Raw genomic sequence first — 21,531 nt, forward strand, 5'->3', positions numbered from 1 at the left:
CTGATGCCTTCGTCATAAGTTCATACCAACAAGAGGACAAGGACGAGACACCTTGAAATCACACCCCAAATGAATAAGCAGTGATTAACAACATGAAAGTCACTACAATGCCACCGGTTTCCTCCACCAGATTAAAAAAGAAATTAATAAAGGAAATGATCCCGATTTGATCCAAGTCTACTGAATTTCTGAAGCTCAGCAGCGACACTAAGCAAATACAGAAGGTTAGTGCTGACTTTTTGTTTACCTTGATGTTTGTAGGAGGGATTCCAATGATGGCTACAGGGAAAGTAGAAATGTGAGTTAAACTCTGCAAGCTGTCATACAGTCTCTTTCTAAAATTGCGCAACCAGAGACGATGGTCAATAGTGACAGATATGTGCAACATTCAGTCCTTCATCCAGGGGGTGGACAAAAAATAAATGTAAACACCTAAGGATATTTAGCACAACATCACAACACAATGGCTGCTTTTCATTATTGCGGTGTTTACATTTTTTTGTGTTTGGTATTTTTTTTGTCTACCCCCTGTCATGAAGTAGCATTTGGGCAGAGCTTATGCCAACATCACATCATGCACCGAGTCATGCAATGCACTCACATATAAAACAGTAAGCAGACAGCCACGACCAATTAGGGTTTGGATATACACACAGAAGACAGTGACCACGACAAATGATTAAACCACATTGTTACAAACAGCACAAATATTTCAGAAAATGGGGCCAAAATCATAGGCCAGCCCTGCTGTTTCACACTGTTGGGTAAAGAGGATGAAACCACCACAGACACTTCACACACAGACACTCTTACAAGGTCCAAAAATGCGAGAGGCTGAAATAAAAATTTGGATTTGAAAGCACATCTGCGCATGCAGAAAGGTAAATACAAGCTGGGCATCGAAAGGGAGGCTGAAAGGAGCACGAGCTTGCACAAAAAAACAAAACAAAAAAAACCCAAAAAACTTTTGAAAGATTAGGTCAATGGATGCTTTCACATATCAAGTGAATGCACCATTTGGTCAGTTTAATAGAAATGATTAAACAAAACAAGAGGCATGGGAAAAGTGCATCTCTTCAGCCAGCCAATATGAGCCTAACACAACACACAAGAACACAAAGAGTCTAAATAAATGCGGCCTTTATGCTACCGTCTTTGATTTCCTTGTTAAAACTCAAAGTTAGAGATGAGATAGCTGCTGGACTGGTTGACTGGGGGAGCAAATCACTGATTGGCTTAAATGGCCTGAAAGTTGGCTGGTACCTGTTTAACTGACAGTATTGGACTCATCTGAAAAGGTTCTCATGAGCAGGGGCCTGGCTGACGACCGGGGTGACTGGATGCCCCCTGCGCTTGACTGAACCAGCTTCTTCTAGAAGGGTGAGGCAAGAGACACCAGTGACGACACTACGCTGATAATCACATACATACTTTGCCTTTCTCACCATCTTGTGCTCTCTTTTGCACACAGACATAAATATATAAACAAAGAACAATTAAATACATTCAGAAAGACTTCAAAGTAGACATGTAGACAATGAAAATTAATCCAGGAGCCATTTTAGACAACCCTTCTAGGAATGATCCGTTTTGGAAGCCCTTTAGTCGACTTTTTAATAGGTTCAAATAATATAGGGTTACTATTCTTGCAAATTTCACAAAATAAGTATGTCTTAAGACATATACAAACACACACTCACACAAACACACACACACTGTCAGGCTTGAGGATCCAGGATGAGGTTGTGAATTTGGGCCTCATGCAGGTACGTTTGGATGCTGTGATGTGCTGCAGCCACCTGACTGGACATGCGAAGGCAGCAGGCAGTGGAGCAGCAAAGGCAGCTGGGAGGAGACACTGACTGATACAACTAGGCAGACAAGCATGGCAGACTAACAGCAAGTTTTTAGCATGGACAACCTGTCCTACTCCACACTGCTGGAAGAGATGGCAGCGTGCCATTCTTCCCAGTGTCACAAAAAAGAAAATCCCTCAAGTCAAGGTTTAAAATGGTGCCTTCCAAGGATAGCATTCCTGATATGTGACACAGTACATCAGAAATTTGAAATGTCTGACCTAATCTGTCCAAGCAAATTGGACTATTAAAATCTACAAAACAGCAGCCTGAGTTATTATAGGTGAAGAAAGGAGTCGAAACAGTGGGAGAGGAAGGACACAGAAGTAGGAAGCAGGCAAGTGGTGCACAGACACAGAAATTCTGAAGTATAAAAGCTGACAAAGAAAAAGAGACCTCAGTCAGTCCATGAGAAGCTGTGAGAGCTAGCGGTCTGTGACAACATGAAGATAGTGGATGTCCCAGAGGAAGGAAGGCGATGTTTCATCTTTAGGGAGGATTGTCCAGAGAAGTAAGAGAGAAGGAAATAAGAGGGTGAGATAGTTATGAGTGTGTTAAAGAGCAAAGCATTAGCACTAGTTAGGAAAAAGTAGGAAAGGTGAAAAATGAGCCTAAAAAATAAAAATATGTGCACCATACGTACGCAAGTACTGAATATTGTACAAATCTGCAAGTTATGTGGCTCTCCACAAATATGAGCAAAACTTCTCATTTAGTTTATTACTTCTCCCCCATCCAAAAAAGGAATAAAAATCAAGTCTAGACACAATACCAAAAAACCCACAGAAAAGAGCAAGAATACCACCAATCATTTCCATCTGCTTGCAAACACATTAGAGAGCCCACTGAAATGACAAAATATGCCTCTGGCAGACTTCTGGTGGAAGTTAAATAAAAACAGCCTTCAGAAATTATTCAACAACAGGCATAATTCTAAAGATGCACAGACACTTAAAAAAATTATCTCTTGGTACACAAAATATGTTTTGGGGGTGGTTGGCTTGTTTTTTTAGGTTTCTTTTCAAACCCTTTCTTCTCTCATTAAACATATCTCTTAAAACTCTCTTAGCTTTTGGCAAACATGTGCAACATAATATATGACAAGCTAACCGACCCCCTAATATAAACCTGCATAATGTACGTCATGCTTTAAATAGCCAGCAGAGGGCTGTAATAGATCAGATATTTGTGCTTTCAAACGTCTTTTTTCCACTTCTGAATAAGGTCAGATGTAATTTACCCCTCCCACCACCTTCTTCCCAATGATCTAACACCAAAGCAAAGGAAGTGTGAAGAGAGGCAAACAGCTCGGTAAAGATCTGCATTGCTCTATGTTAGCAAAGCCATGCAAATGTTACAATCAGCAATCGCATTAAAATTCCTTGATTTAAATCCTTCCCTGAACAGTACTTCATAAACCTCTATCAGTTCAACCTAAAATATATTAAGCATATGCTCCATCAACAAAAATAACCATTAGCAAAAATAATAATTAGAAAAGAACGAATAAAGGGAAGGGAGAGAGAGAAAGAGAGGGGGAGAAAAGAGAGAGGGAGACAGAGAGAGAGAGTTATAGCACTACCTGTCGAGCGTAAGGGCCGCGGGGCTTGCGGAGCACCACGTAGAGGATTTCTGGCAATAGGCTGAGCAGGATGAGCACGATGATGACCAGCCAGGCTGACACCGAGCTCAGCATGTTGGCAAACACAAAGTATAACCGTTGCTGTCTCAGGAAAGGCCTGGGGGAGAGAAGGCACTTCACTTTATACTGTCTGGAGGAGATACATGTTTGACTAGAATGAAAAGGCCAACTAAAATGACTACAATAAGATTTGTTTTTTTGTTTTTTTAATCCTCAGTTGAATTCTAACCATATTACTCCTCCCCAGAAGAAGCTGAAAAACACATAGAAAGCCAGGGAACCCCATATCACAAAGTGGTTTATCCATGTCCAGTGCCGTGTATCCAGAGCCAACTAGAATGTTGGAGAAAAGAAAGTAGTAAGAGATCTTTTAAAAAACATATAAAAGAACTTTGCAAAAGACATGACTAACAAAATATCTACTTCAAACTCATGTGTCCACTCTAATGATAGACGTTTTATAAATGTCAAAATAAACAGGGGTAGAGCTTACCTTTAGTGTTACAGTGAAAACAAGGATGGTGAATACAATCGTTCCATATGACCAGTTCCCAAAAGCCTAGAGTCAAAACAATAAAACAATCAGCAGTTGTAGTTAGGAGACTGTAGATATGAAACCTGTTTAGAAGTGGATTTAAATCAAACCTGGCCATTATCCTGCAGGGCTGGGTTGCTGAACAAAAACCAAACACCAAAGAAGAAGACCAAGCCGTGGAAGACTCCCAGTAATGTCCAGTAGAGAAATGGTCCCCACCGTAACATGGCATTCTTACCGATCTGTCTAAAGATTTGAAAGAGGAAAATTAACAAATTTATTTACTTACTGTGTCTTTGTGTAACATTTCCTGTTTATCACGCAAAAGGACAACACCATTATATAACATATTAATGGTGGCCAAAAAAGTTACTGTGTAAATACAAATGAGCTACCATCAAAATTAGTTAACTCAACTTCACCAGAAGAACTTTGTAACCTGTTCATTAAATATTTATTTTTACTTTATTTTTACTTTTAAATTACGCCTGAACCCAAACCAGGACTTTATTTAGTAACAATATTGTATTGTATAGTAAAAGTATACAATATAATTCTGTACCTAAATTCAAAATAAACACATTAGTCTCCGGATAATGTTACCAATTCTTTAAATAGTGAAGTGTTGCACAGACACAGAAATCCTTCCAAGTCTAGATTTAAAACCTAAGAAAAGAATCTCCTAATCTCCATTACTGTGGGATTTTTGATGAAAGGACAGAACATAACAAGCACATCTACTTTTATATCCCAGTTTACCTGTAGAGGGTAGCATTTTCCAGGAGCATCTCAATGGAAATATGCTGTTCGAAAAGACTGTAAGCCAGGATGGGCATAGAGGTGAAGCAGATGTTGTACATCGTCAGATAGGCCGCATCATACAGGGGCTGGGGAGGATGGGAGCAGGAGGAAAGGTTGACGAGGGAAGGGTTGGTAAGGAGGAGGAGGGGTTAATATCACAGAGAGGACACAACTCATACACACAACCATAACTTGAGCACAGAGCACGTCATGAGCAAGCTTATATACATCTTTCATGTGCTTGTGAAAGATCTATATCAGAGACCAGTGGCATGATGGGGAAACCAAAAAAAAAACCAACAAAAGAAAAGAAAATCACCTTCACATTTCACACAAAAATATAATCACTCGGTGATCTTAAAAAGGATGACAGATGTCATAATAATAATAAAATGAATCCTTGTGCTCAAAAGAATTTCCATAAGATTTTTCTCCTATTTTAATTTTTTTTTCTAAGACTAGGAAAACAAACAAATGCCACCAGGATTCCAAAATATCCATATTGTGTCATGGTGTATTCGTGGTGGCACAACATGACCGGCATGAGTTTTGCCTATTTATATTGTATGACGATAACAAAGTGCATACATCCCAGGGACAGTGAGGAAAGGGGATTGTGAGGACAAGAGCTGAGCAACCGGGAGCACACAGAGGTGTGATTTTAGGAAACACTACTTCCTTTCATGTTCAGAATGTCTTTGAACCTCAATTAGATATACTTACTTGCTGGGAACAGCCGCAGAAGAACTGGTACAAAAACTGTGGTAAGATGAAGCAAAGATTCTGCAGGCGAACAGAGAATGAAAACAGGGTCATACAGAGTTCAACCTAAAAAAATCAGTCTCGCATGTAAGACTATATGTGTATGAGCGTGTGTGTATCCATCCATTTCCTTCTGCTTATCCAGGATTCAGGATTGCGGTGGAGCTAAAGGTTGTCGGTCTATGGCTAGACTGACAAAAAGAGACAATCACTCGTGCTCACGTTCACACCTGCCAATTTAGATTGTGGGAAAGCCAATGTATACAGTGAGAGGCCACGCACAAGCAGGGAGAACATGCAAACTCCAGTCAGCCAGTGGATCCAAACACAGGATCTTCTTGTTGTGAGGTGACAGTGCTAACCACTGCACCAGTGTAAAGATACCAAATGGCTTTTGGTGGGTACTAGATGTTGACCAATATAGGATTTTTAAGATTGAAACTGGTATTTACCGATTTAAAAATCCAATGTATGGGTCAATATTTCTTTTCATTCAGGCACACGAAATGCCCACATATATCACAAACCTTTTTTATCTGACAAAATGTAACCATGCAGGTTAAACATTAGCTTGTTTTATTTCCAAATCAAGATGCTGATTAGTCATTTACACTCTGAGCACCTGATCGTTGTGTTTGTAGCATTCCAAACATGTGTTTTCACAAAGGGGAAGTTACAACTGGTGGAAAACATTGAGACCCATATTATGGTCATGTTATGCTGATACTGACATATCAGCAAAAAGCTAATATCAGTCAAACAATATATCTGTCAGGCTCTAGTGGGTGCTCCTAGTGCTCCTGGACACAGAATCTCCACTTACCTTATAAAAGAAATACTGCACCAGGTGTGCAATGCGAACATAGTACAGATGCCCATGTCCCAACAAAAGTTTCTTGAGGTGCTTCAGTTTGGGGATGGCATAATCACTGTTCCTCACCGCCTGTCGACCCTCTTTCCCCTTAATGCCTGAAACACCAAGGCCCAAAACAAATTACACATTTCTGCACTCCACTATACATAGAACAGTAATTAAAGATGGCTAAATCAGCTTCAGCATCACATCATCACATTTCTTACCAATGCCTACATGAGCTTCCAAAATCATGCTGACATCATTGGCTCCATCTCCAATGGAAAGGGTGATTGGGCTGCCTTTGGAGTTCTTCACCATTTTAACTATCTATAGATAGATTGATACAGAGGCACAACAGCTGAATAAAATCAGAAATAATCTTTCACTGTGAAAGAAATCAATTCAGTTTTATTTCTCAGCTTATTAAATCACTGTTCTGACCTGTGCCTTTTGTAAGGGAGCCATGCGGCAGCAGAGCACAGACGTGCAGTTTTGACATATCTGCAGAAATAGGTCCTTATAGTCATGTAAGTTGTTTTCAGAGGATGAGTTGAGCACCATCGACAGAGTGGCTCCATCTACTATAAAACCATAATCCTGGCTGGACCAATTCCTGCAATACAGAGTAGACAAAATAGTTTAATCGTTACTAATGTTTGTTTGTTTTTTAACTATCGCCCCACCACCCCCTAATAAAAAGCCAAAAAATAAAAATAAAAATCAGAATAATGTCAGTACATAGCACACAGGCTTTTGTAATCTAAGGTGCCAACCTGGCAACACGTGTCTTTGCTGGTGGTGCATCCTGTACAGTTTTCTTGTGGTACTCGAGCAAGAGGTCATGCAGTCGGTCCTCACGCCTTTTTCCTGGAGACTCTAGAGTACGCACTGTTAGCTCCAACAGCTCTGTGTTCCTCTTGAACAATCTGCAAGCATAGCAGGTGGATTTGGCCGTCTCCATCTTGTCTCCTGTTAAGACCCACACTTTAATACCTGCTCCCTGCAGAGCCTCCATAGTCTCTGCTGCCTCCTCTTGAAGACTGTAGAATAATAAATAGAAAAGGATCATTATGACTACTAGCAGCAAGAATGCCTACAATTATGTATAGTTTATATACATGTGTTTAAAAAAAACCAAAACAAAAAAAAAGCTAAGCTAAATTGTCATAATGGTTTGGGAAGGCGTGGTCCTTTAAAAGTGTGAGTGTTTGTGTATTAAATGATGAATAAATGGTGATTCAGGAATATGTTTACTTCCTTTGTTATAGGCAATGCATGTGTTTTAGACCTAAACGTTTGCAATTTATGCAGTCTATTTTTAAAAGCTGGAATCGTTGACTGTAGGTCACAACGTAACCACAAGATGGCAGTGTGAGCTTAAATTAAAACGCTCTAAAAAAGAAGGGCTTTTAGCTGATATCAAACTAATCAGATGAAAATAGAAAGCCAAAGTCATACATGGTGAAAAAAGTGACAGTTGATGACATTTAAAACATCCCCAAAGGGAGGAATTAACTCATTGCAGCAACATAACAAAGAGCAAGTCCAGACAAGGCTTGGTGATATGCTCATCACAGGCTTTTGCACTCCTTTTTGTGCTTTTGCACTCACTCCTCTTCCTTTTGGCACTGATGTTTATTAAGGGGCAAGAACAGCACAAGTATGTGGATTTAAGGATATTCAGCAGGTTTCAACACGAAAAACTACGTCCAGATGAACAGAATCAACATATTTGGGGTTTCAACACAGCAGTTTCACAATTAAGAGCAGCACAGTTATACATTTTGTGTGAGCACCCACCGATCTTCAACAGCAGTAGCTCCAATTAGATTCATTCCAGTCTCCACTTGGTTGTAAACAGCCATGAGCTTCTCCTCTCTGTCCTGCAGAGCCAGTCTAGCTTCCCTTAATCCTGAATCTACCTGGTCATACTCCTCAGCGGTAAGATGTTTGTAGGCCACACACAGTGTCCGGTAACCATCCTAAACAGTAAAATAGCAGCTGATGTTATAAAAGATAAAATGTTATGCAATGAAATCATTCCAACAGTTGGAAATTTAGGAAAACAAGATGTTTTCCACCACGTACTGTTGCATTACGCTCCACATGCATGCGTATCTTTTCAACTTCCTCCTGTTTGACTCGGGGGAAGATGGAGGAGTCGGCTCCCTTACAAAAAAGCAGTGTTTCACCTGGGCACGAAAAACACACTATTATACAGACACCCAGCATCAGGGATGTGCTGGCCAACGCTATTTTATTAGCATTCCAATAACGTTGACAGTAACCTTAAGCTCACCTGATATTGACCTGACGATTACACTCATTCGCCTTCTGACTGGGTCAAAGTTCAACACATGAAGCAATTCATACCTAAAGGATGTACGCAGAGGAAATAAAAGATGTAATTTAAATACAAACAATAACTGAGATTTTAAAAAAAAGAAAAGACATTCCAAGAAATGACTAACTTACATTTCAACGTCATTTGTCCTGTTGAGAATTTTCATGGTTTTACTTTCGAGGCCAAGAAATGTGAAGCCGTACCTGAGATCGAGACAAATCAAAACACAAATGGCTTTTATGTTCTCAATAAATATTATAACGAAATTATACCAGTTACATTTTCCTTAGGTTTATCAATTCCAACTGTGTGCTTGTCAAATAGCCACCTGAAATCACTGAGTCATGACACCCAACCTCTTACCTCATTGCACCCTGGACCAAAGCAATCTCATCAGGTGAGGAGGCTATAAAGCCCCTCTGCTCCTGCAGTGGAGGGACCACTTGTCCATCTACCATTAATCCATCCACCTGGTCTATCCGTCCATCTTGACCTTGACCCTGCTCTGTAGACTCCTTTACCTGGACTGTGTGGCACAGGCACAGGGCACGCAGAAACAGCTCTTCCCTTTCCTATGAAAATTACGTAAACGTGGCTTAATACTGTTAAAAAAAATGTAGGGCTTTACAAGTAGAAAATTCATTCATAAACCTTAAAATAAATTCACAAATCTTTTTTTTACTTAATTATTAACAACCAAACAAGGAGCTATATACAGTAGCTGGAGTTTGGATAACGCCTAGAATTTATAACCAAACTGACCCCTTATCAGCACAAGTAATTAAGTGCAATAGTCTGTGAAGTGTTATCAAGCACTCGTGTCAGGAGCATGCAGCTCCTTCCCTCCGCTATGTTATAGCGCATATGTCGACATGTCAAGGAGAATGTACCAGGGTGACCAATAAAGGGCCTTTCTGGGCATCGAGCTATGTAATGGCCATATGTTAATCCTTGTATGACTTTTACAACAGATGGCGGGACACCACAACACTCACCCTGCCAGCTTTCTGTTGTACTGTGTTCATAGGTCCATCTGTAACGCAGAATCCGTCCACTTCCGAGCTCGCATCCCTGTACTTGTATTGGTGGCCATCAATGCAGCACTCTATGAACTCCATGTTATTCTGAGTTAGGGTCCCCGTCTTGTCTGTGAAGACGTACTCCACCTACAGGCAACATGAAAATAAAAATGACACACACTTCCAAAACCATAAGAATTCAGTTTCTCGTTTAAAAGCCTCCAACAATAATATTAGGCAATTACTTCCCGGAGGAAATTACACTGCATTAATCAGTTTAACGGAGCATCACCTTTAACTCAAATAATCATCTGGCAAACCAAGTGTGACTGATCTATGGCAGCGCCCTTTAAGTCAGCAGTGCCATAATAAAAATGAAACAAGGAAAATTCATTTTAAAGAAGCACTTACATTAGTCTCGGGTAGAAGTTTTGCTTTTTAAAATACACAAAATTCAGTATAAAATATTAACTTGTTTGGATGGAAAACTACATCATAGTGCTAGTGATTGTTCTACAGATTACATCTGGACATCGTTCAGAGATGCTGGAGATGAAATGTTCAGGAAAAGCTTTAGAGTTTTTATAAACAATAGAGGAATTTAGTTAATATAATTGAAAATTTTTGGACACAGAAATGCAGAGTTTACAGAAAGCATAATGACAGATATTTCTGACCTGTCCCAGCTCTTCATTGAGGTCCGAGGTGTTGACCAGTGCCCCTTCCTCAATTTCACTGTCAAAGAAATCTTTATCCCAGGATATGAAAAACGATCCCAAAAACTTCTGCATTTCAACGGTCACATACATGGACACTGGAATGATGAAGTTGAAGAGCACCATGAAGGACAGGAAGTCGGTGAACATGTTAAGGTACTGTTGGTAAAAAAACAAAGAGGCACATAATATATTTACACATATATAGAGAGAAAACTATATATACACACTGTATATATATGTATAGAGAGAGAAAGAGTGAGTTGCGGTTTGCATCATTTTCTCCATAACCTAAGCAATTCTAAGAAACCATTCTGCAGTCCTAGACGTCACTGTTTATACTTGCAACAAAAATGAGGAAATGGCAGTCACAATGTTGAATGCGGGCTAAAGCAGAAGGTTAACAGATGACATGAAACGGACTACATCATATGGCAACAGTGGCCATTTTGCTCATTTTATAAGAACTTTAAAACTATGTATAGAGTTCCCTCAGCAGCCCTTTAAGGATTATAATAATTACTATTGAATTAACATAGGCCTCAGTATGTATGTATGTAGTACACAATAACAGTATGATGAAACTTATCTAACAAGCCATATTAGCCATTTTTCTTGCAACAGCTGTTCTTCTAGTTCTGCTTTAGACATGTTTTATTTTCCTCAGTCACTTTTCCTTTTTTTCCTATAATGTTTGTTTTCATTAGTTTTCTAAAATGCAAACTCACCAGATTGGTTTCCTTTTCTTTCAGAGTTTTCTCGTTGTACCAGGGCTCATCCTGTCCAGGCTTGCTCTGCCATACATACTTAAGTGTAGTACACACTAAGGCCTTGCTCACTAATATGCAAAGGTAAACCAAAAGGAAGGCATTGATAGACCTGTAGACATAAAAACTCAAATTAGTGAGTATCAAATGTTTTTTTTTTTAGACTTGTTTTATACATATTGTTTTTCCCTGTAAACTTACTTTTCCACAACAGAGCGTTTCTGAGATTTTCCTTGGTAGTTAAGAGCCATCTTTGTCTCCATGCCGGTGTAAACTGCAACACCTTAAAAAAGAAAATAAGAAAAGACATCAGTCTTTAAGATATCGAGCCATCTTTAATATGGTACCAGTAAAAAAAGCTATTATTGACTTACCACAGATGCTTTGAGTGTTCTTTAAAGTTGCTCCTTTCAGCAGGAGGTTTTCTGGGCCCAGTGACCTGCACAATCACATCAGTAGATCCACCTATTTAGTCATACAGTTGCTGTGGAATCCACACCCCTCTATCCTCTAAATGGAAACCTGGCAGGGAAGCTGGCATCCACTCTAATATACGCAGTGACAGTACACAGTATGCCTGCAGTCTGGGCTCACACCAGTTCCAGTGTTCTTGAGAAGGACACCGGCATTTGTTTATATGGTCATTACAAAGCAGTCAATGATAAATGCCTGTGGGAGTGCTTTGGAAGCAGTGGCTAAATCCCTGCCAGTCTGTTTTTATTTTAATGCTTGTCTGCTATAAAGGATCAATGAAATAATGACTTGCTGGTTATGTAAAGGGAAACAAATAAACAACTGTTTAGATTTTGTTTCTTTAAACTATGCAGACTTGGTTGGACACGAGTGCTCTCACCTTAGCGAAGGCTCCTCATTGTTTTTGTAGATGTGCATACGACCGACAAACCTGGAACACAACGGCATATGCTCAAACAGATGAAGTGATTTGTGAGCAACTATTGTGTTAAGAGTGGAAGAGATCTGAACTTGAGGTATTCGAATCTTTTCTGAGTTCATTAATTACTCAAAGCTAAATATTCACTGACCTTAAAATCTAGAAGTTTAGAGTACTGCCTAATACTTGTAGTCAGCTATATTGTCACTTTCATTAGCTCAGAATATTCACGCCTTCATCTTCAGGTATGATTTTAAATTATAATAGTTTCACTGCTTGCCCCAAAGTTGACCTATATAGACATATTGTCTTTAGACATAGAACTACACTTAAGTAAGAATTAAGTTCGTCTTGGAGAGACCAAGTTATTATCCCATAAATGCACTATGGCTTGCCGACACATTTTTTTTTTAACAATCTGCATGTTAATATCAGAGTCATTGAAGACATTTTTTTAAAATCTGGCATTAAGTTAATCCACTCCTCAGCAGATCACAAGCACCACATGCTTGTAGTGTAAATCCGTTGGGACCACATGATGATTGCCTACTTGTAAAGGTCAGGCTGTGGCTGTTCGCACTCAATGGTGGCGTTGAGAGATTCCACATCGCGCTCTGTGTCTGGCACTGTGTAGTGTGTCTGGACAAGTAGAAGAGGCAGACCGAGAAATAGTGTGAGCTGTGACCAACTTAGGTCATTGATCGCTTTAACTTCCACTGCTTCTCACTCACACACAAAACAGAAAATTAAGAAGGAAAAAATACCAATACACTAGAGCACAAACAGACAGGAACACAATTTTTGGCAACTAAACAAAAGTGAAACCTCTTTAAAGTGAGACCAGCATTCAATGAAAATAAATCAAGATTCCCTGAATTATAACTACACAATTATTTTAACATGTATCTAGGCAAGTGCAAATGCATTCTTTACTGTTCTTCTACATCCACTCCTCCTCTCTTATTACCTAATATTAATCAAATGAACGCACATTAACTATAACTTCATCTGGAACTACTTTTAATTCAAATTCTTCTATGCAAAACGATTGAAAAGTAATACACTTATCTTACTTTATGATTCGATTCTCCATCCAGACTTGCTGTGGTAACAAAACATGTGCCATCATCTCGGCTAGACTGCAGCAATATTAAATCACAGGGAAAGGTCTCGTCTTCCTCCACCTCCAAAACATCTCCCACCTGGAGAAACACAACCAAAGACCATTTGTGAAGACACGGTGTGCTTTCTCCCTCTTTTCAGAAGAATCGCGCACAGGATGAATGGCAGAAGTTCAAACAACTTTAAATTACTTTTATCACTAAGAAGACTTATAAATACATATGACTGCCAGGTCCCTGTGAAGTTGTTGTGATCAGTGAGTAAAAACCCAGATACTAAAAGTGAAAACAAGAACAATCCATAATCTTCTTTGAGCTCAGGTTTGGACTGCCAAGCATTGACAAAAACCTGCCTGTATTTTAAATGTTTATTTTAGCAAAAGTAGCTAGCAGTAAGCTTATGTTGGCTCCTGTGCTGGGAACAGCTGTTTTATACAACGCATAAACAACACATAACAAAGCTTTGGTATTGACAGCTGTATGCCGAGTGGTGTCAGCTGTACGAGCAGATCTCTACCGTAATAAAGTTAAATAAATAAATAAAAGATGACCAAATACAAAATTCATTCATTTTAAAATCCCGAAAGCTACTTAAAGTGAGCCAGCCAACTATAGGTCTTTAAAAGTAGAATGCACTGGATAAATAAGTTGCCTTTACAAACATGTCTGAGCATCAGATCAGCTCAGGAGACTATGTTCTCCCTTGTGCATATATCCCAAAAAGTCCTGTATAGCTGCCAGCAGCCTTTCTCTGCATATATATTTTATTTTTCACTTCAGCTAGGATGCATCTGCTGCTACAAAGTACCTTGATCTTCTCACTCTCTTTTTGTATCCTCCGGCCATCTTCAAGCACTGTCACTCGGTACTTATTCACCTCATTGTCTGCCTTGTGCCGCAGCCAGTCCTCATATCCCTGTGGCAATATATCAAAATCAGAATAGCATTGCTTAGCACAACAAAAAGTAGAAACCTTTTCCGTGACATCTGTACCTATGGGACACTGACAGTTATAACTGATGTCAGAATAAAAAGGCACACAGTACAGCACTAGCTGTCAAACTAAGGGGTGTGCCCTGAATGTTTTACGGCTTCTTAATGGTGAAAGAAGTTTCAGCAGACTACAAGCGGCATCCGTCATTTCCATGGAAGAGTATAAAACATGAATGTCAATTCATACAATTAAATTTCCACATCCAGCATGTCATCATTACGTATAGAAGTGCCTACAGCAGCAGAATGAGATGGTGATTGTCCAGCAGTGCAGAGAAACAGTATAAAATGAAATAATACTGAGTCAGGTAAAAAGATAATTTCAAAGGCTGCAGCAGCAAGAGCCACAAAACCAAGTGTGGACTTTATGAGGTCTCTAAGATAGTGATGGATATGGAGGAGATGAGAATAGAGGGGTAAACCAAAATGTGTGCCAAGGCTGAGTGTGAGCCAAAAAGCAGGATTACAGGATAATAGGAGGATCAAGTCTGATTTAGTGATGCAAAGATTCTTATTCCTATTATTATTATTATCCATATAATTATTCAGTCAAAAATACAAACAATAATGAAGCATCTGCCATATAAATGAGTTCACACAACCAAAAATGTGAGGTCTTGGTCTCTGTTAAACAAAAATTTCACTTAAATACATGAACATTTTATATAAGGTTATCGAGAATCATTTAGTTCTTAACGGGCTTCTCGTTATTCTTTTCCATGTGTTATATCGTCCTTTTCTGTTGCCAGTGCTTTGCCGCACTCAGTTTGCATTAATAGGATCATCCCTCTCCTTCATCCTGGACTCAGTTTAGTTCAAAAGTCAGTTTGAAATTATTTTTCCAAACTTTCTGGCAGGAAGTATACAGCCGGAGAGGAAAGACCTATTTAAGCATGAGTAACACCTTATCTTCACCATCTCATTCACCGTCTTTATGTGTGGAGGAACTGCCTGAGCCTTGTTCACAGAACTCCACAGTATAAACCAGTGTGAAAAAATATACTAACAGCACTACCATGAATGAACACGGACATGTGTTATCAGTGCACCCCATATATTATTGTAAGGAAATCCACCCATTATTGTGCATTTCAAAGCCGCAGCTGTAGACTAACTAAAAAGCCAATCTTAAAACAATACATCTAAAGCTGGGACAGGGAAGCAATAGAGTCAAAGAAACAGATACTCCCCTTGATAATTTGTACCTCTGAAATAGACTCTCTCTCTTCATTTGCTAACACTCCCCTAGAGGCTATTTCATCTACACCCCAATCAGAATTCACCAGCAGAGCACATTAATACAAAACCCAAGAGAGCATTAGGCACGTACTTTATACAAAAATCACACCAAGGCAGTTATGAAGAAAGGGGGGCTGTGTTATACAGAGAAGGAGGACAATAAGACATGGCTATTTAAAAAAAAAAATTAAAAAAAATCACAATAAAGTGACTGCTACCAAAACTTACTCTCATTAGGAACATATCTTACCTGCTTGATAGCAGTTACTGTAATCACAAAAAATAATGGTAGGCCACTGGTGACTGGGCTGGTGGGGGTATCCACTATCACCTAATAGGAAGAAGAAAAAAAGAGAAACGCAATGTTAACGCTCAGCAATAAACATATGCTTCTGTTTCAATGCCAATGTATTACATACATCACTACAGAGTCCTCCTACAGCAGCAATGTGTGGTAACGGTTCGCATGATGAGGCAGGCCCTCTAAATGCAGGGTGTAGTCCTTTTCTACTACTTCTCATATTTGTTCATCAGTAGGGAACACAAGGGAGACATTTACATTTTGGAGGGGAGAGAAGGAGGTTCTGGACCACGGAACTTTTAATCAAGTGAGCCAGGGATAGAGTGCTTAATCTGCAGGCATTCCAACACTACTGTGTCTCTGCCAAGGCATGGAAGAGGGCCAGCAGAAAGCTTTGACAAACCGACCTTACCTGCCTGAGGATTTCGTGAGAGAATCTAGAGGTAGAGTATCGGGATCAGACTTGGTTTTTGCATTTATAAGTCATGTATGTAATAAGAATGTGAGGATCAGGTAAACATCCAGCTTAAGAGCAGTGGCTCACAAGGCACCCAGCTAAAATCTCAGCAAACAGAAAGCTCTTTGTGTTTATGTCACCTAAACCTATCAGAAGGATTTACGCTTGCATTTCTGATCCTGCAGAATGCAGTTGGGCTCCCCATGAGCCAGACTGGATGTTACAGCACATCCAGCTCATTCATATTCTGACCAGGAGCATTACAAAGTGTCAGATAGACATCGGCTCAAGTAGGATATGTTTTGATGCAGTCTCCAGTGTTCCTCAACTGCACTTGAACTGAAAATTAAATAAAAATGGCAGCATAAAAGTACAAGGGCAGTGCACTAGAAATCCATCCGAACCTTACTGTGATTACAGTTCATTAAAGGATAACTCAATTACAAAGCAGAGACAGACAAGTTCACCTCCACCATTTGAAGATTTAGAGTAGTGCATTATGTTTGTAGCTATTCTGGTGAGACAAAAGTATTAATATTGCCGCAGTGGCCTGATGTGTTGGAGAGCCAGCAATCATTCAAGAGTATTTGGGGGTATACTTTCAAGAATCTTTAGATCTTAAGACTAGATAGCTACACAGTCATGAAAGTGTCTCTTGAGAAAAGCAGCCAATGAGAACTGGACTAAAGAGAAGGTGACCCCTAAAGGCAGATGAGCTAAATCAGCTTGTTTGAGATAGTGGGTAACCTAAGGATTTGCACCAATGCCCAGTATAAGATTGCAAGTTATTTTGAGCTTTGAATTATGAAATGCTAAACTAGTAGAGATCAGTAATAAAAATATGGAGTTGAACATGAGTATAATAGGCCCCCTTTAATGTCCATCACCTCTTGTTCACATGACTGGATTTAGATTTGTCTGATCACAGAAAGAAAAATAGAAACTAACGTCTCTCTGATGCAGCAGCCAGATGGCAAAACCCAGCAAAGGTTTACCACAGTATAAAGAAAATGCTTTACAAAGCCTCAGAGTTGTTTGATTTTGATTTATCCTTAGCCACTGTTCAATAGAGGACTAAAAAAGAAAGAGCTGATGGTGGCATTTTATCTGTTCATCAACAAAACCCACACAAAACAACCTTAATCCCACACTATAATACAATTTCAAATCACTTGACAGGCCTCGAAGACATAGCTGTATCTAGGACAGCCTCCATTTTTGGAACAGACGGGTTTTTTACTGAAATTTAATGCATCTATATTAAACCTGCTTAAACTATTTTTGCTGTTTAGCTATAATTTTTAAAAAAAAACCTATTTGTGTTTAATACTAAAACCACTAAGTGGTGCTTCCTTGTTTTGGTGATTTAAAAACATCAAGGTTGTGTAGCCCCAGGTGGTTTCTGAACATACATGCAGTTTGATCTCACTCAGCACAACGTATCCATTGTCAGGAATATCATGGACAAATTCTTGGAACATTTTTGGAAAGCACATGTGCCTCTACTTATACAACAGCAATGGCTCAGTGGCAATTTAAGTATAGCAGAACGTCACTATATACACAGCTACCCCTAAGAAAAATAAAACATTCATATACTCAACCTTTTATCAATTCATCTGCACCCATTAAGAACAACCGCCACCAACTTTATACACACTTGCCTCCACTGCACCAAATGCAAAGCCAAAAAAAAAGAAAAAAATCACAGCAATAAGAGTGTACTGCTGCTGATGTGCTGGTGTGATATCACAGCAGCAGAACGGGGCAGCAGAAAGCCCTTCATCTGAGCCGGGAAGTGTGTCAGAGTGAGCGACAGACAGCAGTTCCCCGGGGTCCCAAAGCAGTGGGTCCTCGCATCCTCCCACCCCTTCGTCCTCTCTTTTTTTTTCCACCCTTCTCGGTCTCTCCTTTTCTCTCACCCTCTCAACACCATTTCTCCCACTCTCTCACAGTGCTCTATTCCCATTCAATCAAATTCAAGCAAAGACACGCAGGGCTATTTATAGGAGAGTGGTGCTTTTTTATCAGCCTGTGTCTATTTGTGGCACTCAGATGTACAGAGGGCTTCCTGGCTGCTGACGTCAGCAGTGCAGCGCTGCAGCGAATTGGAGGTTATGTGAGACAGAAAGACAGAAAGAAAGACACCAAATGACAATGTGAGACAAAAGGAGGATAGAACAGAGTTGGAGGATGCATGACATTTAGTTGTTGGTAGAGTATTTGCATTAAGCCTCTCGGGGGAAATGTGAAGGTTTATTTCTGTCTGTAAGATGCAAGTGCAAAATGAGCGCACAATCTGTGTACCTGTTTCACACTATCTAATATAATAGCAAGCTGCATAGGAAAGACTGAGTGGTTAGGATAAGGAACCCCTCAAGTGAAACTGGATTAGTGGAGAAATGCCAACCACACTGCAGCTTGGGTAAACACCCAGGACACCCACTGACTCATACATAACATCCGCAAGCTCACACACACGCACACATATACATTTATTCACACACAAACATTGTAAAATGAACACATCACAGGTAGAAATTCCTCATATTCACATACATACATTGATTCTTCTCACATTAATTCCATACAATAAAAATTAAAAAATTCAGCATTCATACGCATTAGCTAAGACAGAATACAGAATAATATATATAATATAGAATTAATCCAGACAACTTAGAGAAGAAAGGCTGGGGGAAATGAATATTACACTTAATGTGATATTGTTTGAGATTAATTTCATTTCTGACACTGAAACATTGGGTTTCTGGGAACAGAAGCTCAGAGTCCATGACGAGAGAAAGGACTTCCTTCTTGACAAGGTCTAAAACGAGCACCTGTTTACACTAGAAGGCTCCTTTGCTGCCATAGTTTAGGTTATCGCTAAAAGGAAACCAGTTAGTTTCCATTTCCATGGACCACAAAAATGGATCATTAGGAAGAGGTAATGGAAGAGCAAAAGCAGATGTACATAACAAATCTTCAGAGAGGAGAGAAGTCATTTAAGAGTACAGCTGAAGTCTATTAGTTAGCGTCCTCAACCAGTTCAGTTTCCAGTAATTAAGCACGGACAAGACAAACCAAGGAAACAGTGACACAAAAAGAAATTCAGGGATTAGCATGAGAGTACTACAAACCTGTTAAAATGGGCTTCTCAGACAAAGTGAGAAGCAACTTTCAACTATTCAAATTTCTTTCCGTTTTACTTGAAAACCATGTGAGACCAGGTCTTGGATGAATGAGTTAGTTGAATTAAACTGCTGATGACTTGCCATAATGCTGAATTTTTCATGTTCTTTGAAAGTTATAAACAGGATTAAATGACAGACTGTGCATAACGCTATAACCTGAGCAGGGTGTAAGGGAGCGTAGTAAAGCAAGGCATTTAAACATGACCAAGTGTACTGATCAGTGTGCCTTCAATATAAACTTGCTTCAAAACAGAGGTTTTTTTTGACTTTCCGCAGTTCACGCAAATGAACACGCCCAGTAAGGAAATAAGGTAGAGCAGTTTCACGTCTGATATAATTGTACACACACTTATCCTGTTACTATTGCACACCTGCTATGGCTACATGCACATGGATGTAGTTTCTCACACCCCTTTTTTATGCAGGCAAAACAGTAAGCATGTCGATCACTTACACTGATCTATTCAGACTTAATTTAAAAAAAAACATAATGCGGCCCGAAACTAGCCTTCATACGGAGGACCTGACTACAAATTAACACCATCAAATAAACAAAAGGCACCCACGAAGTCCTTATTTTAAAAAGATTATATCACTTATCACTGTTTGAGTTGGCATACAGACAAAGCTTGCCCTTACCTGCACCAGGAAGATGATAAGGAAGTAGAAATTAGCAATTCTTCTAAATTGTTCAAACAGGTTCTTTGGTAGAAAGTTCCATACTGTATACTGTTGGGGGAGAAAAGAGGAAGCACATATGTAAAAACATGAAATCACAGAAGAAGAAAAAAATGGAAAAAACTGCATGTGGACTTTCTTTGTTGCTCTGCGCTCTGTGGTTGTTCTACTCTACCATGTTTTGTAACCAGACTCAGGGAAGTTAAAGAAAGGCTTGGCAAAGGAAGAGAGATTAGAGACATTCAATATCCACAGTCCTGTATTTGTTTATTCTGTTTGAGCTGGGGAAGGAAAATAGGAAGGCAACTTCAATAGCTTAAAGTCTCTGTTCTTTGCACCAACTAGGGAGACAGGCCTTGGGGGACCACAGGTATTCCACTGATTCAGATTAGATATGTATCTCTTATATTTGGCTACCCTTGAATGCAGAGTCAATGAACTTACGAGGTGGGTAACTGTTTTTGTGTTTTCTTTTTTTTTTTTTTAAGTGGCCATGACTGTTGATATCATCGGCGCTGAAGCAACATTTATCTGCAAAACTCCCTGAGAGACCTCTCAACGATACCCCGCTGGTAACCTTGTGTCAATAACAAAGCACGTCTACACAGCTTTGCACAGAAACAAGAATAAAGCCCTTTTTTGTGGAGTGCCAGGGGATAGTGTTGAAATGCCACACGAGCAGAATGGATATCTCATTTTGCTAAGAAGTAAAGAGGGTGAAAGCAACGAGAAAGAGGTTGGAGGGTGCAGGTGCAATGAGAACATGAGAGAAGAGGCAGAGATTGGACACTGCTGGAAAGAAACAGGAAGAGCAGAGGCACAAGGGAGAATAAACACTGCAGCTGGGGTAATTAAAGATTGCTTACCCTGACATACTGGCAGAAACCAATAGATTGACCCTTCCTCGCTGAGATGCGCTGCATCACTATAAATCCTAGAGCCATTTTATTATCACTTCCCTTGCTTCCCCTGATCACTTTCATCTTAGACATTCAAAGCCAGTCAGTCAGTACTTTCCCAAGCCTGCTGTTGACACAGAACTAACAGGTAGAGTAAGACTTGGGTGGTGAAGGAGGGGGGTTGTAGTCAGAGCCCAGGGGAAGCCTGAATTGCCCACCGTTCCAGTACATTAATAGCAGCCATGTATTTCCTTGCCACAGTCTGTGCTTCACTGACAGACAAATAATCGCCTTCCATTGGGAGCCAAGACAAGTATGAGGAGAAGCAGTCGGAACAGGAAACAAAGGAAGGAAGCCACTGGAATGCTGATGACTGTTCAAGAGTTCATTTTGCAAGTGTTAAATAAAAAAAACTGCCTACAGGTAGATAAAACATAACACAAGCTTAGGAACAAACAA

The 21,531-nt window shown here is 39.7% G+C and overlaps 1 protein-coding gene across 9 annotated transcripts in view; it reads right to left on the reverse strand.

The window, feature by feature from the left end:
• atp11c (ATPase phospholipid transporting 11C) overlaps positions 1 to 21,531 on the reverse strand; it is a 41,134-nt gene that overhangs the window by 2,658 nt on the left and 16,945 nt on the right. For 2 of the 9 annotated variants that reach the window (XM_005913230.3, XM_042220995.1), the window contains exons 3-30: positions 20,135 to 20,224; positions 15,794 to 15,874; positions 14,120 to 14,227; positions 13,264 to 13,392; positions 12,741 to 12,829; positions 12,152 to 12,202; positions 11,673 to 11,737; positions 11,500 to 11,581; positions 11,260 to 11,410; positions 10,493 to 10,690; positions 9,792 to 9,962; positions 9,160 to 9,368; positions 8,928 to 8,999; positions 8,752 to 8,825; positions 8,541 to 8,644; positions 8,253 to 8,434; positions 7,226 to 7,492; positions 6,894 to 7,065; positions 6,677 to 6,779; positions 6,420 to 6,565; positions 5,558 to 5,617; positions 4,793 to 4,920; positions 4,144 to 4,279; positions 3,992 to 4,057; positions 3,728 to 3,831; positions 3,439 to 3,595; positions 1,264 to 1,372; positions 248 to 279 (exon numbers count right to left, since the gene is read on the reverse strand). In XM_005913230.3, the coding sequence (XP_005913292.1) occupies positions 1,268 to 1,372; positions 3,439 to 3,595; positions 3,728 to 3,831; positions 3,992 to 4,057; positions 4,144 to 4,279; positions 4,793 to 4,920; positions 5,558 to 5,617; positions 6,420 to 6,565; positions 6,677 to 6,779; positions 6,894 to 7,065; positions 7,226 to 7,492; positions 8,253 to 8,434; positions 8,541 to 8,644; positions 8,752 to 8,825; positions 8,928 to 8,999; positions 9,160 to 9,368; positions 9,792 to 9,962; positions 10,493 to 10,690; positions 11,260 to 11,410; positions 11,500 to 11,581; positions 11,673 to 11,737; positions 12,152 to 12,202; positions 12,741 to 12,829; positions 13,264 to 13,392; positions 14,120 to 14,227; positions 15,794 to 15,874; positions 20,135 to 20,224 (3,300 nt within the window). In that variant the 3' untranslated portion in view covers positions 248 to 279; positions 1,264 to 1,267. Of the gene's footprint in view, positions 1 to 247; positions 280 to 1,263; positions 1,373 to 2,252; positions 2,344 to 3,438; positions 3,596 to 3,727; positions 3,832 to 3,991; positions 4,058 to 4,143; positions 4,280 to 4,792; positions 4,921 to 5,557; positions 5,618 to 6,419; positions 6,566 to 6,676; positions 6,780 to 6,893; positions 7,066 to 7,225; positions 7,493 to 8,252; positions 8,435 to 8,540; positions 8,645 to 8,751; positions 8,826 to 8,927; positions 9,000 to 9,159; positions 9,369 to 9,791; positions 9,963 to 10,492; positions 10,691 to 11,259; positions 11,411 to 11,499; positions 11,582 to 11,672; positions 11,738 to 12,151; positions 12,203 to 12,740; positions 12,830 to 13,263; positions 13,393 to 14,119; positions 14,228 to 15,793; positions 15,875 to 20,134; positions 20,225 to 21,531 lie in introns of those variants that run through there. The other 7 variants (XM_042220983.1, XM_005913233.3, XM_005913232.3 and 4 more) reach the window with 7 other exon arrangements.

Source organism: Haplochromis burtoni, unplaced genomic scaffold (assembly GCF_018398535.1).
Source record: "Haplochromis burtoni strain Fernald_Lab_line unplaced genomic scaffold, NCSU_Asbu1 Contig_4, whole genome shotgun sequence".
NCBI lineage: Eukaryota > Metazoa > Chordata > Actinopteri > Cichliformes > Cichlidae > Haplochromis > Haplochromis burtoni.